The sequence below is a fragment of the Lissotriton vulgaris genome, chromosome 10 (genome assembly GCF_964263255.1).
Source record: "Lissotriton vulgaris chromosome 10, aLisVul1.2, whole genome shotgun sequence".
Taxonomy (NCBI): Eukaryota; Metazoa; Chordata; class Amphibia; order Caudata; family Salamandridae; genus Lissotriton; species Lissotriton vulgaris.
Window position 1 is genome coordinate 223,765,147 of NC_141698.1, and position 17,144 is coordinate 223,782,290.

Sequence of the window (17,144 nt, forward strand, 5' to 3'; positions counted from 1 at the left end):
TATGTTCCTGTATTCCCTTGAACCCTACATTCGAGGGGAGAACTCAAACAATAAGGCACTAGTGGCAGGGATCCGAAATATGAGTAGAGATATCGACACGGTTAGAGCAACTCCCAAGGATGAGTTTACCCCATACAGCAGGTGGAACATCACCAAGTATGGGATTTCCTTAAGTGAAATCCAGAAATCAACAAAATCCACCCCAGTCTGGATAGTACCCCACCGAGGTCACTTATGTCTGCAAGGTATTGGCAGGGACCCCGAAGCGCAGTTGGGGAAGAGCCTATGTACGGAGACGTATGTGTTCGCCTCCCGAACTTCCCCTCCATTCTTGGCGGCTAAAGGCACCTATTTCGTCTGCCACGACAAAGCCTATGCATGGTTGCCCCCTGACTTCTCGGGGACATGCTTTATCTCGTTTTTGCTGCCACCCACCTACACGGCCGGGGCAGATTACCATCGGACAAGGATAGTTAGGGGTGTCGTGAGTCAAGACGACACCACGGGTCAGGAGTTTGGAGACTTCGCAAAGGGTTTTCTGCCATTTTGGGGGCCCATGGTGAACAGCAGGAACATTAGACAACTGACGAGAATAGTTGAATCCGCCGTGACTGAAACGGCCGGTGCCCTTAACAACCTGACAGCTGAGCTTCAGTTGGATCGACTTATGACCCTTCAGAACCGGGTTGCCCTAGACGTCATACTTGCAGACCGTGGTGGTGTATGTAAAGTGATCCAATCCAGTTGCTGCATTTTCATCCCCGATAATGCTCCGACAGTGTACCAGGCCATCTCCAAATTACACAAAATATCTGATTCCCTTCACACAGAAAAAGGGGATTGGTCTCTGCTAGGGTGGTTCTGGGAACTGATCTCTGCCTGGGGATGGAAAACCCTGATCTTCATTGGGATGATCTTAGCCGTTCTGTTTACGTTCTGCCTGTTTGTGCAGTGCGCTCCTGCAATATGTGGCCTCTGCGCCACCTCATGTGTAAGGAAGCCTGTGTCAAGGGACGAATTGAGCAACAGAATGATGCTACAGCAGCATCTCCGTGAATTCATCAAAACAGAATTGGACTCAGATTAGTGTGAGTTATTGCCTAATATGAGGGCAAAAGGAGGGTCTGTGGTACTGCAGATTTGGACCCCGCTGCTTTACAGATATCGAGGTCCAACACTCGCGTCATAAAACATCGTCGTACCATGACGAATTTGGTATCTACGAACCGGTAATGATCAGGACATTATCCCTATGTATTTGCATCACGATTGAGTGATGCTAACACCCCTAAATCTTAGTTTCCGTCCCGAACCCTCGAACTCCATTTTGTAAATGGCATCCATCTTAGGGCTTGCCCTCATATAAGTCAATTGATTAAAGCCGATCTAAAGGACACGTCCTCTGTAGCTGACTTCCCCATGACCTGGCCGAAGATGCCTCCACTGCCTCCAGCCAAGCCTGCTCGGGCAGCTCCTCACCCAGTGGCCGAGCAAGATATCATCAAGGCACAACATGTCATAAACCATTCACCACATACAGACTATGTTTTCCATACACACACACACACCTGTCCATGATTCTTGTTTATGACCCGTTTTATGATGGGAGGGTGCTCGACCTTATTTGCATTTCATCGATATCTGATGGGAGTTCTGGATTTGGCGGGGTAATCCATCACCAACCGGACATCTGAAATATGTGCTGACCAGCATGACTTCGCTCTTTGTATTGTTACGAAAATATGTGTATAGCCATATCATAAACTCAAGAATTCTTGCCTACAGCTATTATTTGTGTATATAAGGAGAAGGCTGGTTCTGTAAAAACGAACAGTCTCCTGAGAACTTACGGCCCGTGTTGTCGTACTTCTAGGACGCATGTTACTTGGTTGCAGCCAATAAAACTCGATCATTGACTTCACCTAGAAGACTCTGTGTTTCTGTAAGTCCAGAACAGGGAGAACCTAGAGGTCTTCGGTGTGATCCCCTGGCACCACCGGGTCTCTAAAAACCCGGTACCTCATTTAGCCTAAGACTGCTTTTGTCCATGCTACCCCTAGGATAGCTGGTCTATAAGGTTGACTTACAACCAATCATCATAAGGGTCGTTTGGACTGGTGCAAGGTGCTCACTAGAATTGGTGATCATCATATACCAGGCCAACTTCTCACAGTGAATAAACATAAAAGGAGCTGAGGCCACTGCAGCCTGTCATAGTAAACAGTATGGTTTGTTCACAAAAATAAACATACTTCAGAGGCTTCAGTAGCCAACTGAATAATTGTGGAAATGCTAAATGTACGCAGCCTATAAAATTAAACGGCTTAGAGTTGACTAAAGTAACAGAATAGTGCATGGGAGTAAGAATTATTTTTGAAAGAAGCATAAGAAGTCATAACAAACCGCAAGTATTTGCTTTTATGAAAGAACAATATTAAAAGACAAGCATAGCAAGCAAGCAAGCTGTAAAGGTATGTAGCCAGGCCTGCTTGGTCTATGGCGGGGGTGCGTGGCTAAAACGGTGTGTACAAGCATTAGCAAATATTGAACTGCGTGCTGGTGGCACGAAAACATGTTTTAAAATGTGTAATTACCTAAATAACATAATTTCTGAAAAGACATCAAAGGTTGAAATGTTTATAATTTGAAAGAACACCTAAACCCGTCAAGCATTTATAAAATGCATGCTGCTGCTACCAAATTTGATATTATCTAAAAGTTGCTCTGAAAAATAATGCATACATATCCTGATATTGCTATGACACTAGTTATGAAAGCATATGATAAAAACTGAAGTTAATAATTTACTAAGTATTGGAGCTAATATGTGTTAAAAAAATATATATATATACAGGAAACAAACAGTTTTTGCAATGTGTGCAGACGAGGAAATGCATGCAGACAGGAGCAGATAAACAACCCCAAAAAGTACATTTGAAATGCGTGGAGACAGGAGGAGCCGAAGAACTTACAACAAATGGTGATTAACAAGGAGGCCCTAAATGCAGAGCGATAGCCATCAGGGAAATGAGGCTACAACCAGATCAGGATTCCCCAGGGATGGGAGACTCTTAGGGGCCTACAGCCAGGCGTCCTGTATGCATGGCCTGGGGTGCGAGGTGGAAGGGGGTAGAGATGTGTTGGAGTGATTTCTGATAAACGTGTTTGTGAGGCGTGTGCAGCCAAAGCAATAATTAACATAATGGTAAATGCATGGACGCTGGGAAAGTGAAGAGTAGAGCCAAAATAAAAGTACAAAGCTTTGTATGCTTAAAAACTGCCATTGAAATGTGCAGAAACAGTTAATAAAAAATCAAATAATTTCCCCTCGTAAATAAAGCTCGCCCAGGCGGAGTCCAGAGTACCTGGCAGCCGCACCACACAATTTGTCCTGCTGTTATCTTTAGTGGCAGCTGCCATATTCATAAAACATTTCTGTTGATCCTCCATGCCCCGCAGGAGAACAATAGGCAAGGTTTGTTTCAATTTTTTAATTCAAATACTAGAGCATTGAAGAGCAGCATGCATGCTCAGTACAGCCATACTCTTCCATATAATAACACCATCTCACGCAGCGCTGCTACAGCAAACTGCTTATTGGCGCATAGAGAAGTGTTTACCCAATGCGAGGGCTCAGCACAGCTGTGCTGATAACATCAAACATACAGCATCTTCGCCACACTATACTACATCCGACTGAGCGCATGAAAATACAGAAGCTAAGCTCGTTGCATCTCCTCAGTTGCACTATAACATCATACATTTTCAAAAGCTGTGACTCGCATGTATCTGGGTCCTGGCAGCCGCACAACTCGTTCTGGTGTTGTGGATATTCCTTGTGGGCTACTGATCAGCTGCTGCAGGGGAGGAGAGCAGGCGGGTTGATCACCATGAACAAAAGAGGCTTTTGCCTGGCTGCTAATAAAGAGATGAGAGGAGCGTGAAATATGCACCTTGTTTTTGGTGGCTGGAGGTGGAGCAGATGCAGCTTTGAAGCTGCACATAAAATGAAAGCACAGCGCTTTAAAGCTGCAAATATAATTAAAGCGCATTGCTCAAAAGATGGAGGAAGCGAGAAATAATTTAATAAATTAAAAAGCGCAGTGCCCGGTATGTGCGTTACAGAGTCACAAACGCGCAGCGAGGATACACCAAATGTCCCAATACTAAAACCAGCACGGCCCCTGCAATCATCGCATACAGGAAGGGGAGTGGCCACGTGAAGAGAGGGGGGGAGCAGGAAGTGAGCCCGCGAATGATGCGCGCGCTTGGGAGAACAGTCTTCACTTTTCAAGCACTGCACTTGTGCTTGTGGTGCACCGCTGCTCGCTCCCACAAAGTGGATGCTGCCACAAAGCACGAGTTCAGTGCTTGAAAAGTGAAGACCAATGGCTAAAGGCCCTCCTATGCAGCGCATGCACGCTGTGTAGGCGAGACCTAAGAATATTCATAATGGAAATCTGTGTAACCAGTGTTGATAAGAGTATGGGAAACAAAAATAAACAAGCATTGGTAAAGCCAATCAATAGGTCTGAAATTGTTAGTCAGCCTTTTGGTTTTGTCAATGCTTGGTGTAGGAGCTGCCGGGTCCCAGTCATCATAACAAACATTGAAACAGAATTTTAATTGACACAAAGGTCATCATTAACGCCATGTCTAACTAGGGGCCCAATTATTAAATAAAGTCTCAAAAGTGCACTCACGTCCCTGCATTTATTGCACAAATACAACTTACGTGAATTCAAAACACTTTACAGAAGTAGGCCAAGAAATAGTACTCCTAAAAATATTTGTTAAGAGCATTTTAGCATGAGCAAATATGCAGGTGTAGTAGGTTTGTTCATGCGAAAATCTGAGTGTTTGCAAGTTCACTTTCCCTACAACCAGCGCCAGTATGTAGATCTGCAGAAACGTGGCAACATAAGGGAATTGCTAGTATTCAAACCCTACTATGGAAGGAGCCCTGGCATAATCAGAGAGCCTATTTCAGAGTTCTTATATAATGAGATTGCTGCCATAAATTGTGCATGGCACAAAAGGGATAAGTGGATTTTGTTATAATATCTTTATTCGGTTATTCGAAAAAAACAACCATAAAAGCACAATCAAATAGACTAAGTTTAAATTAAATTAATACAATCTAAAAACCACTTCCAGAATTAAAAGTAACAGTTCATCAAAAGCGTTACAGTGTTAAAAACAAGTTAAAACATTTATCCCTCCATGCTATTTCTAAATTTTAGTGCTAATTTTAAAAAAAACTGTTACAAATAAAGTGCAATCATGGGTTAGCAGCTGTAACAACAAGTAGATTTATGAAGCAACCTGGCCCATGGACAAGTAGATACTTTATTAAATTCCACACCCCTGATAAGGCAGAGAGAAAAGTTGGTTTTTCTCTCTTTTGGATGATTGCTAAAAAAAGGATTTCCTGTCTGGTCCACAAGTCACCATGTGACCTCGGGTAAGATATATGGTGGTAATTATTTTGTTACACAGTTATTCACTATATCTCGAGTAGCTATTCCCAGCTTTGACACAATCTGTAATGCAAGTATTTTCACAGATCATGATTTTTATTCAGAATGGCTTGACAATGCAATTAAGCATATGGCTTCTAAATCTTCCAGGGATTAAGTAGACTCGTCCTTTGAGCTATTCATCTCAGAATCTTCATGTATGTGATTGGTGAATTGCTACTCGGCAGCCTAAAACTGAATATTAATTTCAAGCACACAATAAATGATTTGCCTTCGTACAACTGAGCAGCTACTGACAATTATTTAACTGCACCAAAATTAAATAAGGCGATAATTCGAAAAACCACTTCAAATTTGTGACAGGAAATCACATAGGGTGCTTCACATGGTGCTCTCCCAAGCCAGAACCGGAGCCAATCTGATGACATGCAATCTCAAATCCCTACTGTGTAACCCCATGAATACTGACCTAGACTTAAACCTTCCAATTGTTTCCTCTCCTTTTTGCTTCCATATGAACCTTACCTTACTTTCCATCCGCTGCATGCCTCCTTTCTCTGAGCACAGCCTACTCTAAATCAAATGTCCTTTATCACTACCGCCAACGTCTCATCTCAAAGACTATATCCTCTCCCTTCAAGATGTATCCCTGCAATCCAACAATACATAATCTCCTGTAGCTTATGTATTTACACTACCAAACATCTGCATGAATACACATATCATCTACCAACCAAAGATCACCCCAACTCCTATTAATTTAATGTACCACTTAGAAACTGGAATTAATGCAAACAATGGTTTCCATGAAAGCCCATGATTGATCCCAATAACCACTTAAACAAGCATTTGCAATGCAATAGGTCTCGCATTTGCGAGAGTTTGAGCTATTGGCATTGTAAATGACAAAGTCTTTTATTTATGTGTTTTGAAAATCTGCAAGTGGTGTGTAAACATACTTTGTGCTTACAGTCGTTCATGAGAAACAAGGCTGGCTGCAACTGTGCCCCTTTAACTGCCACGATTCATTCACGTAAGCATGGATTGTAAGTATTTAGGCACCGCTTGCAGGTATTCAAAACAAATAATTAAAAGGCATTGTCATTTACAATACCAATAGCTCAAACTCTAACAAATGAAATGCAATTGTCAAATGCTTGTTTTACAGAGTTACGATGGTACTTTCTAATACTGTTGAACAATAAGCTGCTTTTGAACATCCAGGTTCTAAGAAACAGTTACTATCCAGTAACAAATTACCCGCTATAGTTGTGGTTATGTCTGCAAAGGCTTTTGAAAACTGGACTGAACCGCCCTTTTCTGAAAAATGGTCCAGGTACCCATGTGCACACGATCATGAAGAGGAATTGTTTACATTAGCTTTCTTTTATCCTCATCTTAAATATGTTATGTTTTATCATGTCACAACCAGTGCACGCACGGAACAATGCCTTTAAAGAAACCGCTTCCAGAGCAGCTGAACGAAAAGCTGGACATGTCTGTCCCAGAATCACAGAAGCAAAGTGAAAAGTGTTGCATGTCCGTGCCCAGCCATGTGTGAAACACTTCCAGAGGCACTGCTGTATTGTTAACAAATCAGCAAGTAATTCATTAGAAACAGTAACCCCAGAGGCACTATTGTAACAAGCCTCCTTTTTAAGGGTGCAGGCCCTTCCCTGTGCCACTGCAAGAACCATTCATTCGGGACCAGAGGTCTCGGGCCCCTTTTCTAACAATTCAAATCTCTGCAGGAACTCTGTAATGTGAGACCCTGTCTTCCTAGCGGTGCATCTGTCTACCTGGTGCACTATTATTCTGTCCTGAAGTGATGGTGTTAGGCCAACACTGCAAGAGCAGGGAGATGAAACACTGCATCAGTCTGTGTGATGTGACTACAGACCAGGTAATGCCCCCCTAGTCTCAGGAGATCAGCTGCATTTTTTACGTACTTTGGCAGTGTGAGCCCCGTCTCCACATCAGAGACAGTTTGAGAAAGGGAAAGCGAGAGAGGAGAAAAGACAGACCGGGCAAAACAAGCTGGCTCCTTGGAGCCGACGGGGGAGGGAAATTGAAAGTGTGTGATGCGCGCGCTGCCAGCCTCTGGGGACAGGAGATGTGCATGTGTTCGAAGTGCACATCTCCTGTCCGTACGCTTGCACATCTCCTGTCCGCGCGTGCCATCTCCGGTCTCCCTTCAGCACAGAAAGCGGCAACAAAAGAGTCTCGCAAGGCGATTCATCGCATGCACTGCGTTCGCTAGCGAGACCTAAAAAGCGTTTGGCTCTTCTGCCTTATGGCTAGGTTTGTGCTATGTAAACACCATATACATGCTGACCTTGGATTCCAGAGCAGCATGCTGACTGGTGTTAAGCACTCCAACTCCTCGCCTCATCAGGGGTAGTCAAGTACTATATGAAATTGAAATTAAAATATTTATAAAGCGCACATTCACCGAGCGGTTTCTTGGCGCTAGGGACACAGACCATAGGACAGTGGGAAGGACAAACTACTAGGGTGGGAAGGCTTGGGCAAAAATAAATGTTTTCAGAGCTTTCCGAAAGTCTGGATAATGGGGGGGACCTGAGGAACAGGGGAAAGAGTATTCCAGAAGGTAGGCGCGAGCGTGGAAAATTTAACGCCTCCTGACCTCTTCTTCTTAAAACGAGGGGCAACCAAAAAAGATTGTGAGGAGGAACGCAACTCTCTAGTGGGACAGTAGGCCTTGATCTCCGAGGAAATAAAGCCAGGAGCGGTCCCCGCCCTGGCCGGGAAGGTGATGCAACCCAACTTAAACAGGGCACGTTCCCGAATAGGCAACCAGTGCAGAGCTCTGAGCAGCGGGGTAACGTGATGGGACTTGGGCAGGTTATAAGCAAGTCGGGCTGCCTGGTTCTGCACCAGTTGGAGTCTCCGAGGATTGTATGCGGGGACCCCGATATAATGGACGTTGCCGTAATCTAAGCGGGAGATCACCATCGCAGACAAAATGAGTTTAAGGGCACAAAAGGAGAAAAAACGTGACACCTTTCGAATAGTGCGGAGGGTGAGAAACCATGAGGAAACAACTGAACTAATCTGAGAGTGCAAGGTGAGGTGAGCGTTGAGTTTAATCCCTAAGGTTTTGACCGAAAAGGAAGGGGTAGGAGGAGAACCCAGGGAGGGTGGCCAAAACAAAGAGTTCCAGGGACTGGAGGAGCCACCCGTCAAAACCAACTCGGTTTTGTCGGGGTTAAGTATATAAACACAATTACAATGCAACATATAACCCTTTTGGGCAACACTGATGCTAATACTGTGACACTCAGCAGTCAGGCAGCTGACTGCAGTTCATACAGACTACATCATAATTTCCTTAAACTCGCTGGCATTCTAACTCGCATAAAACAACTGAAAAGGCATGGAATAAATTATTAGATTTCCTCATGTCACTAACCAACAGAGGACTTAAAGTTTACCTCTGCAGGGCCCAACAAACTATATACTATGACGGCCGTTCTTTGTCATCTCACAGTAAGATTAGGGTCGAGATTACCTTCCTCCAACCTTTACCTGCTCAGGACCATCAACATTAAACAAAATACCTCAAAATGGACATTTTCATGCAGTAACCAACTATATGGACTATGATCATAAGAAATACTTAAGAGACTGGCAAATCTGTTCAAAGCTACCAGTTTACCAGAAACAAGAATACTGCACTCCTTCATCTCTCACCCTTCATACTGTGTCCCATAACACGATAACCGCGCTTCAGTGGTCATGATGCCCAACATCATACACATTTCCTACATAGGGTCAAAATAAAAACACCCACCCACACGGTTTAGCTTAGTTCTCGTGTCAAACAGCACTTCTAACTCTGGAACTTTCGTTTTATTAATTTAGCAATATTAACATTATCCTTAAACATCTCAACATGCAGGGATTTGTTGGCTATTGGAAAGGCGTTTTTCTTTAACAAATTAGAAACATAGGTGAACAAAAAAAAATACTGTTTCAGTAATAATACTTCTACATATATACTTGAATGAAGTCTCTAACCAGACTTACACCGTATAACATTTGTAATTTACAATATAGTGTATTGCATAATTGATGTCGACAGTTGTTTCGGTGGCTTGTATATAGGCTGTTAGAGCTAAGCTAGACCCCGGGGTTGGGCTCTCCCCGCGAATTATCTTGCATGGCCAGTACGGATTCGTACTTGTATACTAAATCCTTAAAACCAACTGAGCTTTTGCTTCCACCCATGCATTTCTGTTTCATAGCTGTTTTATGTTTATTCCCGTGGTCCCTTAAAGTGTCAAGTCACGCTCTGCACACGTAGAAGAACACGATGTTACAGTTCGATCCTATAGGTGTTGTTAATGTGTCTGTGTTAGGGTGGTGGTTGTGCAATCACCGACCAGTTTTGTGACCTGCCAGTTGTCCAATCGGTTGGCGTTCAACCACAACCCCCGATTCGTCACCAAATTGCCTTCTTTTAGCCCACGGAATTCGAGTGACGCCTCCAAACTTATGGTTTAGTCCAAAGGCTGTTGAAACTCTCCTTCTTCCGACCATGTTTTTTTATTTTTTTTTATAAACATCTCCCCACCAAGCACTTGTTACATGCCAGTGGTACACTCCCCTAGTTTGGAAGGTAGAATCTTGGTTTTGCTCATAAATCTCGTGGCTCAAATCACCCTTACGAGCTAAAGATTCACCCCATACATTATAGCTCACGGCCATCTCTTCTACAGCCTTTTTTGTTCACCATCTAGTTTGTTCGAACACCCCCACAACATTAACAGATTATTCGTTCAGGTGACAAACACACTGTTCAGCCCAATCCCTTGGTCCTGAGTGCCACCCCATTCAGTCTTCTAGCTCACCGTCGCAGCCTCCATCCCTTTGCTCAAGCTCTCTTCCGGTACTTTCACTCTGGAGTCTGGGCCTGCAGTTATTTTCTTATTTTCTGTTAACAGATGCCTTCCCCTCCCCGCCCCCCTCGGAGCCTATAATAGGCCAGCGGCTCTGCCTGTGACAGAGAGCCGAACCCATGAGATGCCACTCTGAGCCTTCGCGCATCACGATTGGTTTGATGCTGGTGGGAAGCCACCCTCTTAAGTTGCAGTGTGACCGCCCACCACACTATCGGTTAACCACTCAGGTCGCTCTTCCAGGGCCTGTTTGCACTCGCATTGCACCTACAACTTCCATGAACTCCCGATGTTTATTATCAGCGTGCCGCCGCCCCGTCAGAGTGCGCACACGACTTCTTTCTGGTTTTACTGGACGACGACTGGATTCGAGGAGCTCCGCCCAGCCTTGACGCGTGGCTTGTGTCAAAATGAAAGTGCAATGCCTCTGCCAATTGAATGAGCTTCATGGAATTATTTTATGTTGCTAATACCTTTGTGTAGTGTTTCATTTATTTATTTATTTATTTATTTATTTATGCGTTTTTATATAGCGCGGACTTTAGCCGAAGGTGTCAGACCGCTTCACAATAGGAACGTTAATGATTCATGAGGAGAAAATACAAGTGAACAAATTGCAAAAGCAAGCGTTAAGTTACATGAGGTAAAAGTGACAATTGTGAGCAAACAAAATACAAGAGGTATCAAACGGTGTATTACAGGAGGAAAAAGTGACGTGTGCAAGTTACAAAGGCGTACAAAGTACAAGTAGAGGTATAATACTGTAATAAATGGCAGACACTCAAACACAAGAACAAACGTTATGTAGGCAATGGTGGCACTTGTGCAAGTATCTAAAGCGAACAAAATGTAGGCGGTAGTAAACAGTATGTTACAAGAGAAAATTGACGTGTGCAGGTTACAAAAGAGTACCAAACACAGGTAGAGGGATAAGCGAGGTTTCATGCCAGAAGGCCTGCCAATCTTAAAATTATTTCAGCCTATAAACGTACATGGAGAAGCCGTTTCAGTGGCGAATGTCGGCCTGGCACTTGAACAGGACGAATATAGGGCGCACATGACGGTCGAGATAGACCGTTACCTGGCTACGAACTTGGGCTCGGTGGACTCCCCGACTGTCCTCTGGGAGGCCATGAAGCCGACAATGCGTGGCGTGGACATATCCTGGTGCGCTGCGGCCCGGAGAGATAAGCGTCAGGATTTAGTGCGGCGCGAGGCAGAGCTGGAGGCGTTGGAACGCAGGGGTCAGGAGGAGGATGGCGGGCCCGCCAGACGGCAACTGGCACTGGCGCAACAGCAATCTGCCACGGTCCTGATGGGCGAGGCAGGCCTGGCTGGCCATCCGCAGTCTGATCTATCAATGGGGTGACAAATCGTGCAAGATGCTGCACCGCCTATGTCAGGGCATCATGCATGCTCAGCCGCTGCCCCGGATTGAGACCCCGGAGGGGGAACCCATACTTGAACCCGCAGCGATAGCAGAGAGCTTTGCCGGGTACTACGAGGGGTTGTACATGCCCAAGGAGTGTCTGGAGGCCGAAACTGTCCAGCGCTTCATAGATGATCTTCCCCCGAGAGCCGTCTCAGACGAGGTACGGGAACTCCTAGATCGGCCCTTGACGGATGAGGAGCTGGGTGAGGCCTTGGGCGAATTGAATCCGGGTAAAGCGCCAGGTCCCAACGGATTTCCGAGCGAATTTTTCCGCCGGTTTTTGGTCCAGCTAAGCCCGTATTTTCGGCCGGTACTGGAAGAGGCGTGCGAGAGTGGGGCGCTCCCACCGGACTGGCGACATGCTGAGGTTGTGGTCTTCTTGAAGCCCGGGCGACCCCCGGAAAACCATGCGTCCTATCGCCCCATCTCCCTACTGAACACGGAGGCGAAGATCCTTGTGAAGGCCCTGGCCACTAGGCTCAAACCCTATATTACGGACCTGGTACATCCGGATCAGGCGGGATTCATGCCGCGGAGGGCCACTCGGCACAATATTAGGAGGGCCCAGGTCGCGATATCTGTCTGGAGGCACCTCGGGGAGCCGGCGGCACTGTTCCTAGCGGACATGGACAGGGCATTTGACTCCCTGAGCTGAACATATTTGTTTGCACTGCTGAGGCGCCTTAATCTTGGTCTGAGATTCCTGAAGTATGTTCAACTACTTTACACCGGCCTTATGGCATCGGTCCGTGTTGGAGGGGCGGTCTCCTGATCATTTCCGGTTCAGCGGGGGACACGGCAGGGCTGTCCCCTTTCCCCATATCTATATGAGCTCGCAATGGAGCCTCTTGCGGCATGGGTGCTCATAGACGCCCAACTTGAAGGTTTCCGGTGGTCTTCAGACCCTACTGATAGAATTGCGCTATACGCAGATGATGTGTTGTTCTTTCTTACTGATTTGGACCGTGACTTATGCGTATACTTCAAATCTTCGGCGAAACCTCTGGCCTTTACATGATTCCGAGCAAGTCCACGCTTTGGACATTGGGTGGTGAGCGAGTGAAGGGCGACTGGGCTTCGGGTCTCCAGCTAGTGACGGATGGGGTGAAATATCTGGGAGTATACCTAACTGAGGATGCAGCAGTGTCCCGCGATCGCAACCTTACCCCGGTTTGGGATCGCACACACGAGGACTTGAAGGTATGGACTAAGATGCCATTGTCTATACTGGGCAGGTCTGCCATTTTTAAGATGGTGGCACTGCCACGCCTGGTATACCAACTGCAAAACCACCCGCACGTGGTTCCGACAGTTGAATTCAGCGCTTAGCGGGTTTCTGTGGGAGGGGGGAGTGGCGCGCGTGGCCCTGAGGACGTGCTTCCTGTCCACATACACTGGGGGATTGGCCACATCTTCTGGTGTTGAACGACTGGTGGTATGCGGTGGAGAGGACGCTGATGGGATCTGTAATGTAATGTAAATGTAATGTAATGTAATGTAAATTGATACTTGTATAGCGCACTACTCACCCGCAAGGGTCTCAAGGCGCTTGTACGAATACCGCTGTGGAACCCATCCTGGCTTTCCCTGTGAGGCGTCCACTCCTGGGCACCCCCAAGGTGGAGGCCAGGCATCCTTAGCGTTGTGGGAGCCGTTATGGAGATTAAGCAAGCTATTGCCCAGAGTTGCAGAGTGAGACTCCATGATTGGAATAGGCACCGAGGCGGGAATTATCAGGTCCGTGGAAATTTGAGACCAAGACCCGCCGAGGCGGGTCTTGGGCTCCGCTGTGGGGTAGAGGTGGGCACCCTGCTGCGTCTTTACATGCACTGCTGTACTCGGCGCCGCTCCGGAGATCTCTTCCCGCAGCCACGCAAGTGATTTTTCACGTGTGGAGGTAGGCTTTGCGTAGGATGGGGTGGTGGAACGTACTTAACCAGGAAACCCCTCTCTGGCGAAACGGCAGGCTGCCCCAGTTGAATGCGTTGAGGGGCTTTCAGGGATGGGACGCAATCGATATCTCTACCCTCAGAGATTTTATGTCCGGGTGCGCCCTTAAATCATTTACTAACCTGTAGGAGGAATTTGGGATGCCCGCACCCAGTTCTTCCGCCACCTCCAGTTTCGTCACACTTTGGTGCCCCATCTGGTAGGCTTGGAGCAGCTTCCCGAGTTTAGCCCTCTGGAAGCCAAGATCTTTGTGGGGGAATTGCCGGACAAGAAATTGTCGCTCATATACCAAACGCTGGTGCGCCACTGTTCAATGTATCTGCTTGGCCTTAGGACTGCATGGGAACGGGATGTTGGAAAGTTGGATGAGGAGGACTGGGTGGAGGTCCTGGAAAGTCCCAGGGGGGCAGCCATATCCGCGCGCCTGCGCCTGATTCAGTTCCGCTACATACATCGCACATACTATACCAGGCAGCGTTTGTGGAGGGCGGGCATGATAGCGTCCCCCGAGTGTCTCCGCTGTGGGGTAGAGGTGGGCACCCTGCTGCACACGGTCTGGGAATGCACAGCGCTGCGAGGGTTCTGGGATGGGGTACATCGTTGCCTGGCAGAGGTTCTGGCCTGGGAGGTGCAGAGGGACCCCAAGATAGCACTATTGCATGTCATGGCAGGGGTGGGGGGGCAACCGCTACAAGCGTCACTTATTGTTATTGGGCCTCACGCTGGCAAACGCGATATTGCTAGGGAGTGGAAGGCGCCTCGGGCCCGTCTTTTTCCGCCTGGAGAAATGGAATGGACTATTGTATGGGGCTGGAGCAGCCCGTATTTGTGGCCAGGGGGTGTCCTAGAAAGCACTTCAAAATCTGGAAGAGGTGGGCAGACTACTGGGGGCTGGACCTGGACCCGCCGCATGAGGAGGCCACCCTCTCAACCCTCTGACATGTTGGACTGTGAAAAGACACTGTTGGTGTATGTTACACATGGCGAGCGATCTATTACTGTATTATGGTTAAGAGGAGTGAGCAGCTACGCAAAGGGGGGGGGAATATTGGGGGGAGGGGGGAGGTGTTTAATCCTATTGTTTATGATATTCTGAATGGGGGAGTTTTCATGTTCCTAATACACATTGTGGAAGATGATGCAGATTAATTGATGATGGCAGTAGACTCTGGATGACGGAGCTTTGCATATTATGTGTGTTTCAACAATAAAATATGTTTAAACAAGCATTAGAAATGCAATAGGTCTCGCAGCATTAGAGTTAGTGCTTTTGGAATTGTTTATGTGTTTTTTTGTAAATCTTTAGCATGAGGTTGAGGGTGAGTGAGGGTGAGGGGTTGAGGGTGAGTGAGGGTGAGGCTGAGGGGTTGAGGGTGAGGGTGAGTGAGGGTGAGTGAGGGGTTGAGGGTGAGTGAGGGGTTGAGGGTGAGTGAGGGTGAGTGAGGGGTTGAGGGTGAGTGAGGGTGAGTGAGGGGTTGAGGGTGAGTGAGGGTGAGGGGTTGAGGGTGGGTGAGGGGTTGAGGGTGGGTGAGGGTGAGGGGTTGAGGGTGAGTGAGGGTGAGGGTGAGTGAGGGGTTGAGGGTGAGGGTGAGTGAGGGTGAGGGTGAGTGAGGGTGAGTGAGGGTGAGTGAGGGGTTGAGGGTGAGTGAGGGTGAGTGAGGGGTTGAGGGTGAGTGAGGGTGAGTGAGGGGTTGAGGGTGAGTGAGGGTGAGGGGTTGAGGGTGGGTGAGGGGTTGAGGGTGGGTGAGGGTGACTAAGGGTGAGGCATTGAGGTAAACACAGTGTTTGTGTTCTCTTCCTAAACAAAAAGTAAGCATTGTATAAAATAGTGACTGTAAAAACACATATTACTAGTGCGTTGTATGAATGGCCATATAATGTATTATATTTAGCGACCCAAATGAACATCCTTCCTAAATGATAGCAATATTAATTGCAAAAAATGGCTTTGTAGAGAGTACTTGTATTTGTAGTATACAGGAAAGCGCTGGCATATTATAGTTTTCAAAACGCGTACTTTCTATATAGAGTGAAAGAGTGTATAATGCGTTTTTTTTTTTAAATTGTTAATGAAGTTACTAAAGGTGTACTGTGTGTGTAAGCCAACTATGCATTTTTTTAGTAGACATGATGACATGAGTGAGGGTGAGGGTGAGTGATTGAGGGTGAGGTGTTGAGGGTGAGTGAGGGTTAGGGTGAGTGAGGGTGGGGTTGAGGGTGAGTGAGGGTGAGTGAGGATGAGGCGTTACGTGAGGGTGAGTGTGAGTGAGGCTGAGTTAGGGTGAGGGGTTGAGGGTGAGTGAGAGTGAGGGAGTGTTGAGGGTGAGAGATTGAGGGTGAGAAGTTGAGGGTGAGTAAGGATGAGTGTGAGTGTGGGTGAGTGAGGGTGATTGATTGAGTGAGGGTGAGGTGTTGAGGGTGAGGCTGAGGTGTTGAGTGAGAGTGAGGGTGACTGAGGAGTTGAGGGAGAAGTGTTGACTTTTTGAGGGGGAGGTGTTGAGGGCTAGTGAGGGTGAGTGAGGGTGAGTGAGTGGGAGGTGTTGAGGGTGATTGAGGGTGAGGGTGGGTGAGGGTGAGTGAGGGTGAGTGAGGGTGAGTGAGGGGTTGAGGGTGAGTGAGGGGTTGAGGGTGAGTGAGGGGTTGAGGGTGAGCGAGGGGTTGAGGGTGAGTGAGGGGTTGAGGGTGAGTGAGAGTGAGGGTGAGTGAGGGTGAGTGAGGGTGAGTGTGAGTTAGGGTGAGGGGTTGAGGGTGGGTGAGGGTGAGGGTGAGGGGTTGAGGGTGAGTGAGGATGAGTGAGGGGTTGAGGGTGAGTGAGGGTGAGTGAGGGTGAGTGAGGGTGAGTGAGGGTGAGTGAGGGTGAGTGAGAGTGAGGGTGAGTGAGAGTGAGGGTGAGTGAGGGTGAGGAGTTGAGGGTGAGTGAGTGAGGGTGAGGGGTTGAGGGTGAGTGAGGGTGAGGGGTTGAGGGTGAGGGCGAGTGAGGGTGAGGGGGTGAGGGGTTGAGGGGGTGAGGGTGAGGGGTTGAGGGTGAGTGAGGGTGAGTGAGGGTGAGGGTGGTGGCCCGATGGGAGAGAGCAGGCAAGCTCTAACTCAAATGCTCCGAGGCCTATTGCACTGTGTGAGGGTGAGGGGTTGAGGGTGAGTGAGTGTGAGGGTGAGTGAGGGTGAGGGTGGGTGAGGGTGAATGAGGGTGAGTGAGGGGTTGAGGGTGAGTGAGGGGTTGAGGGTGAGTGAGGGGTTGAGGGTGAGTGAGGGGTTGAGGGTGAGTGAGAGTGAGGGTGAGTGAGGGTGAGGGTGAGTGAGGGTGAGTGAGGGTGAGGGTGAGTGAGGGTGAGTGTGAGTTAGGGTGAGGGGTTGAGGGTG

At 47.5% G+C, this 17,144-nt stretch overlaps 1 protein-coding gene across 3 annotated transcripts in view; it reads right to left on the reverse strand.

Moving 5' to 3' along the window:
- LOC147685008 (uncharacterized) overlaps positions 1-10,461 on the reverse strand; it is a 2,279,237-nt gene extending 2,268,776 nt beyond the window's left edge. The window contains exon 1 of one of the 3 annotated variants that reach the window (XM_086940905.1): positions 10,355-10,461. In XM_086940905.1, the coding sequence (XP_086797031.1) occupies positions 10,355-10,369 (15 nt within the window). In that variant the 5' untranslated portion in view covers positions 10,370-10,461. The remainder of the gene's footprint in view (positions 1-10,354) is intronic. The other 2 variants (XM_086940907.1, XM_086940908.1) reach the window with 2 other exon arrangements.
- Positions 10,462-17,144: the final 6,683 nt, after the last annotated feature.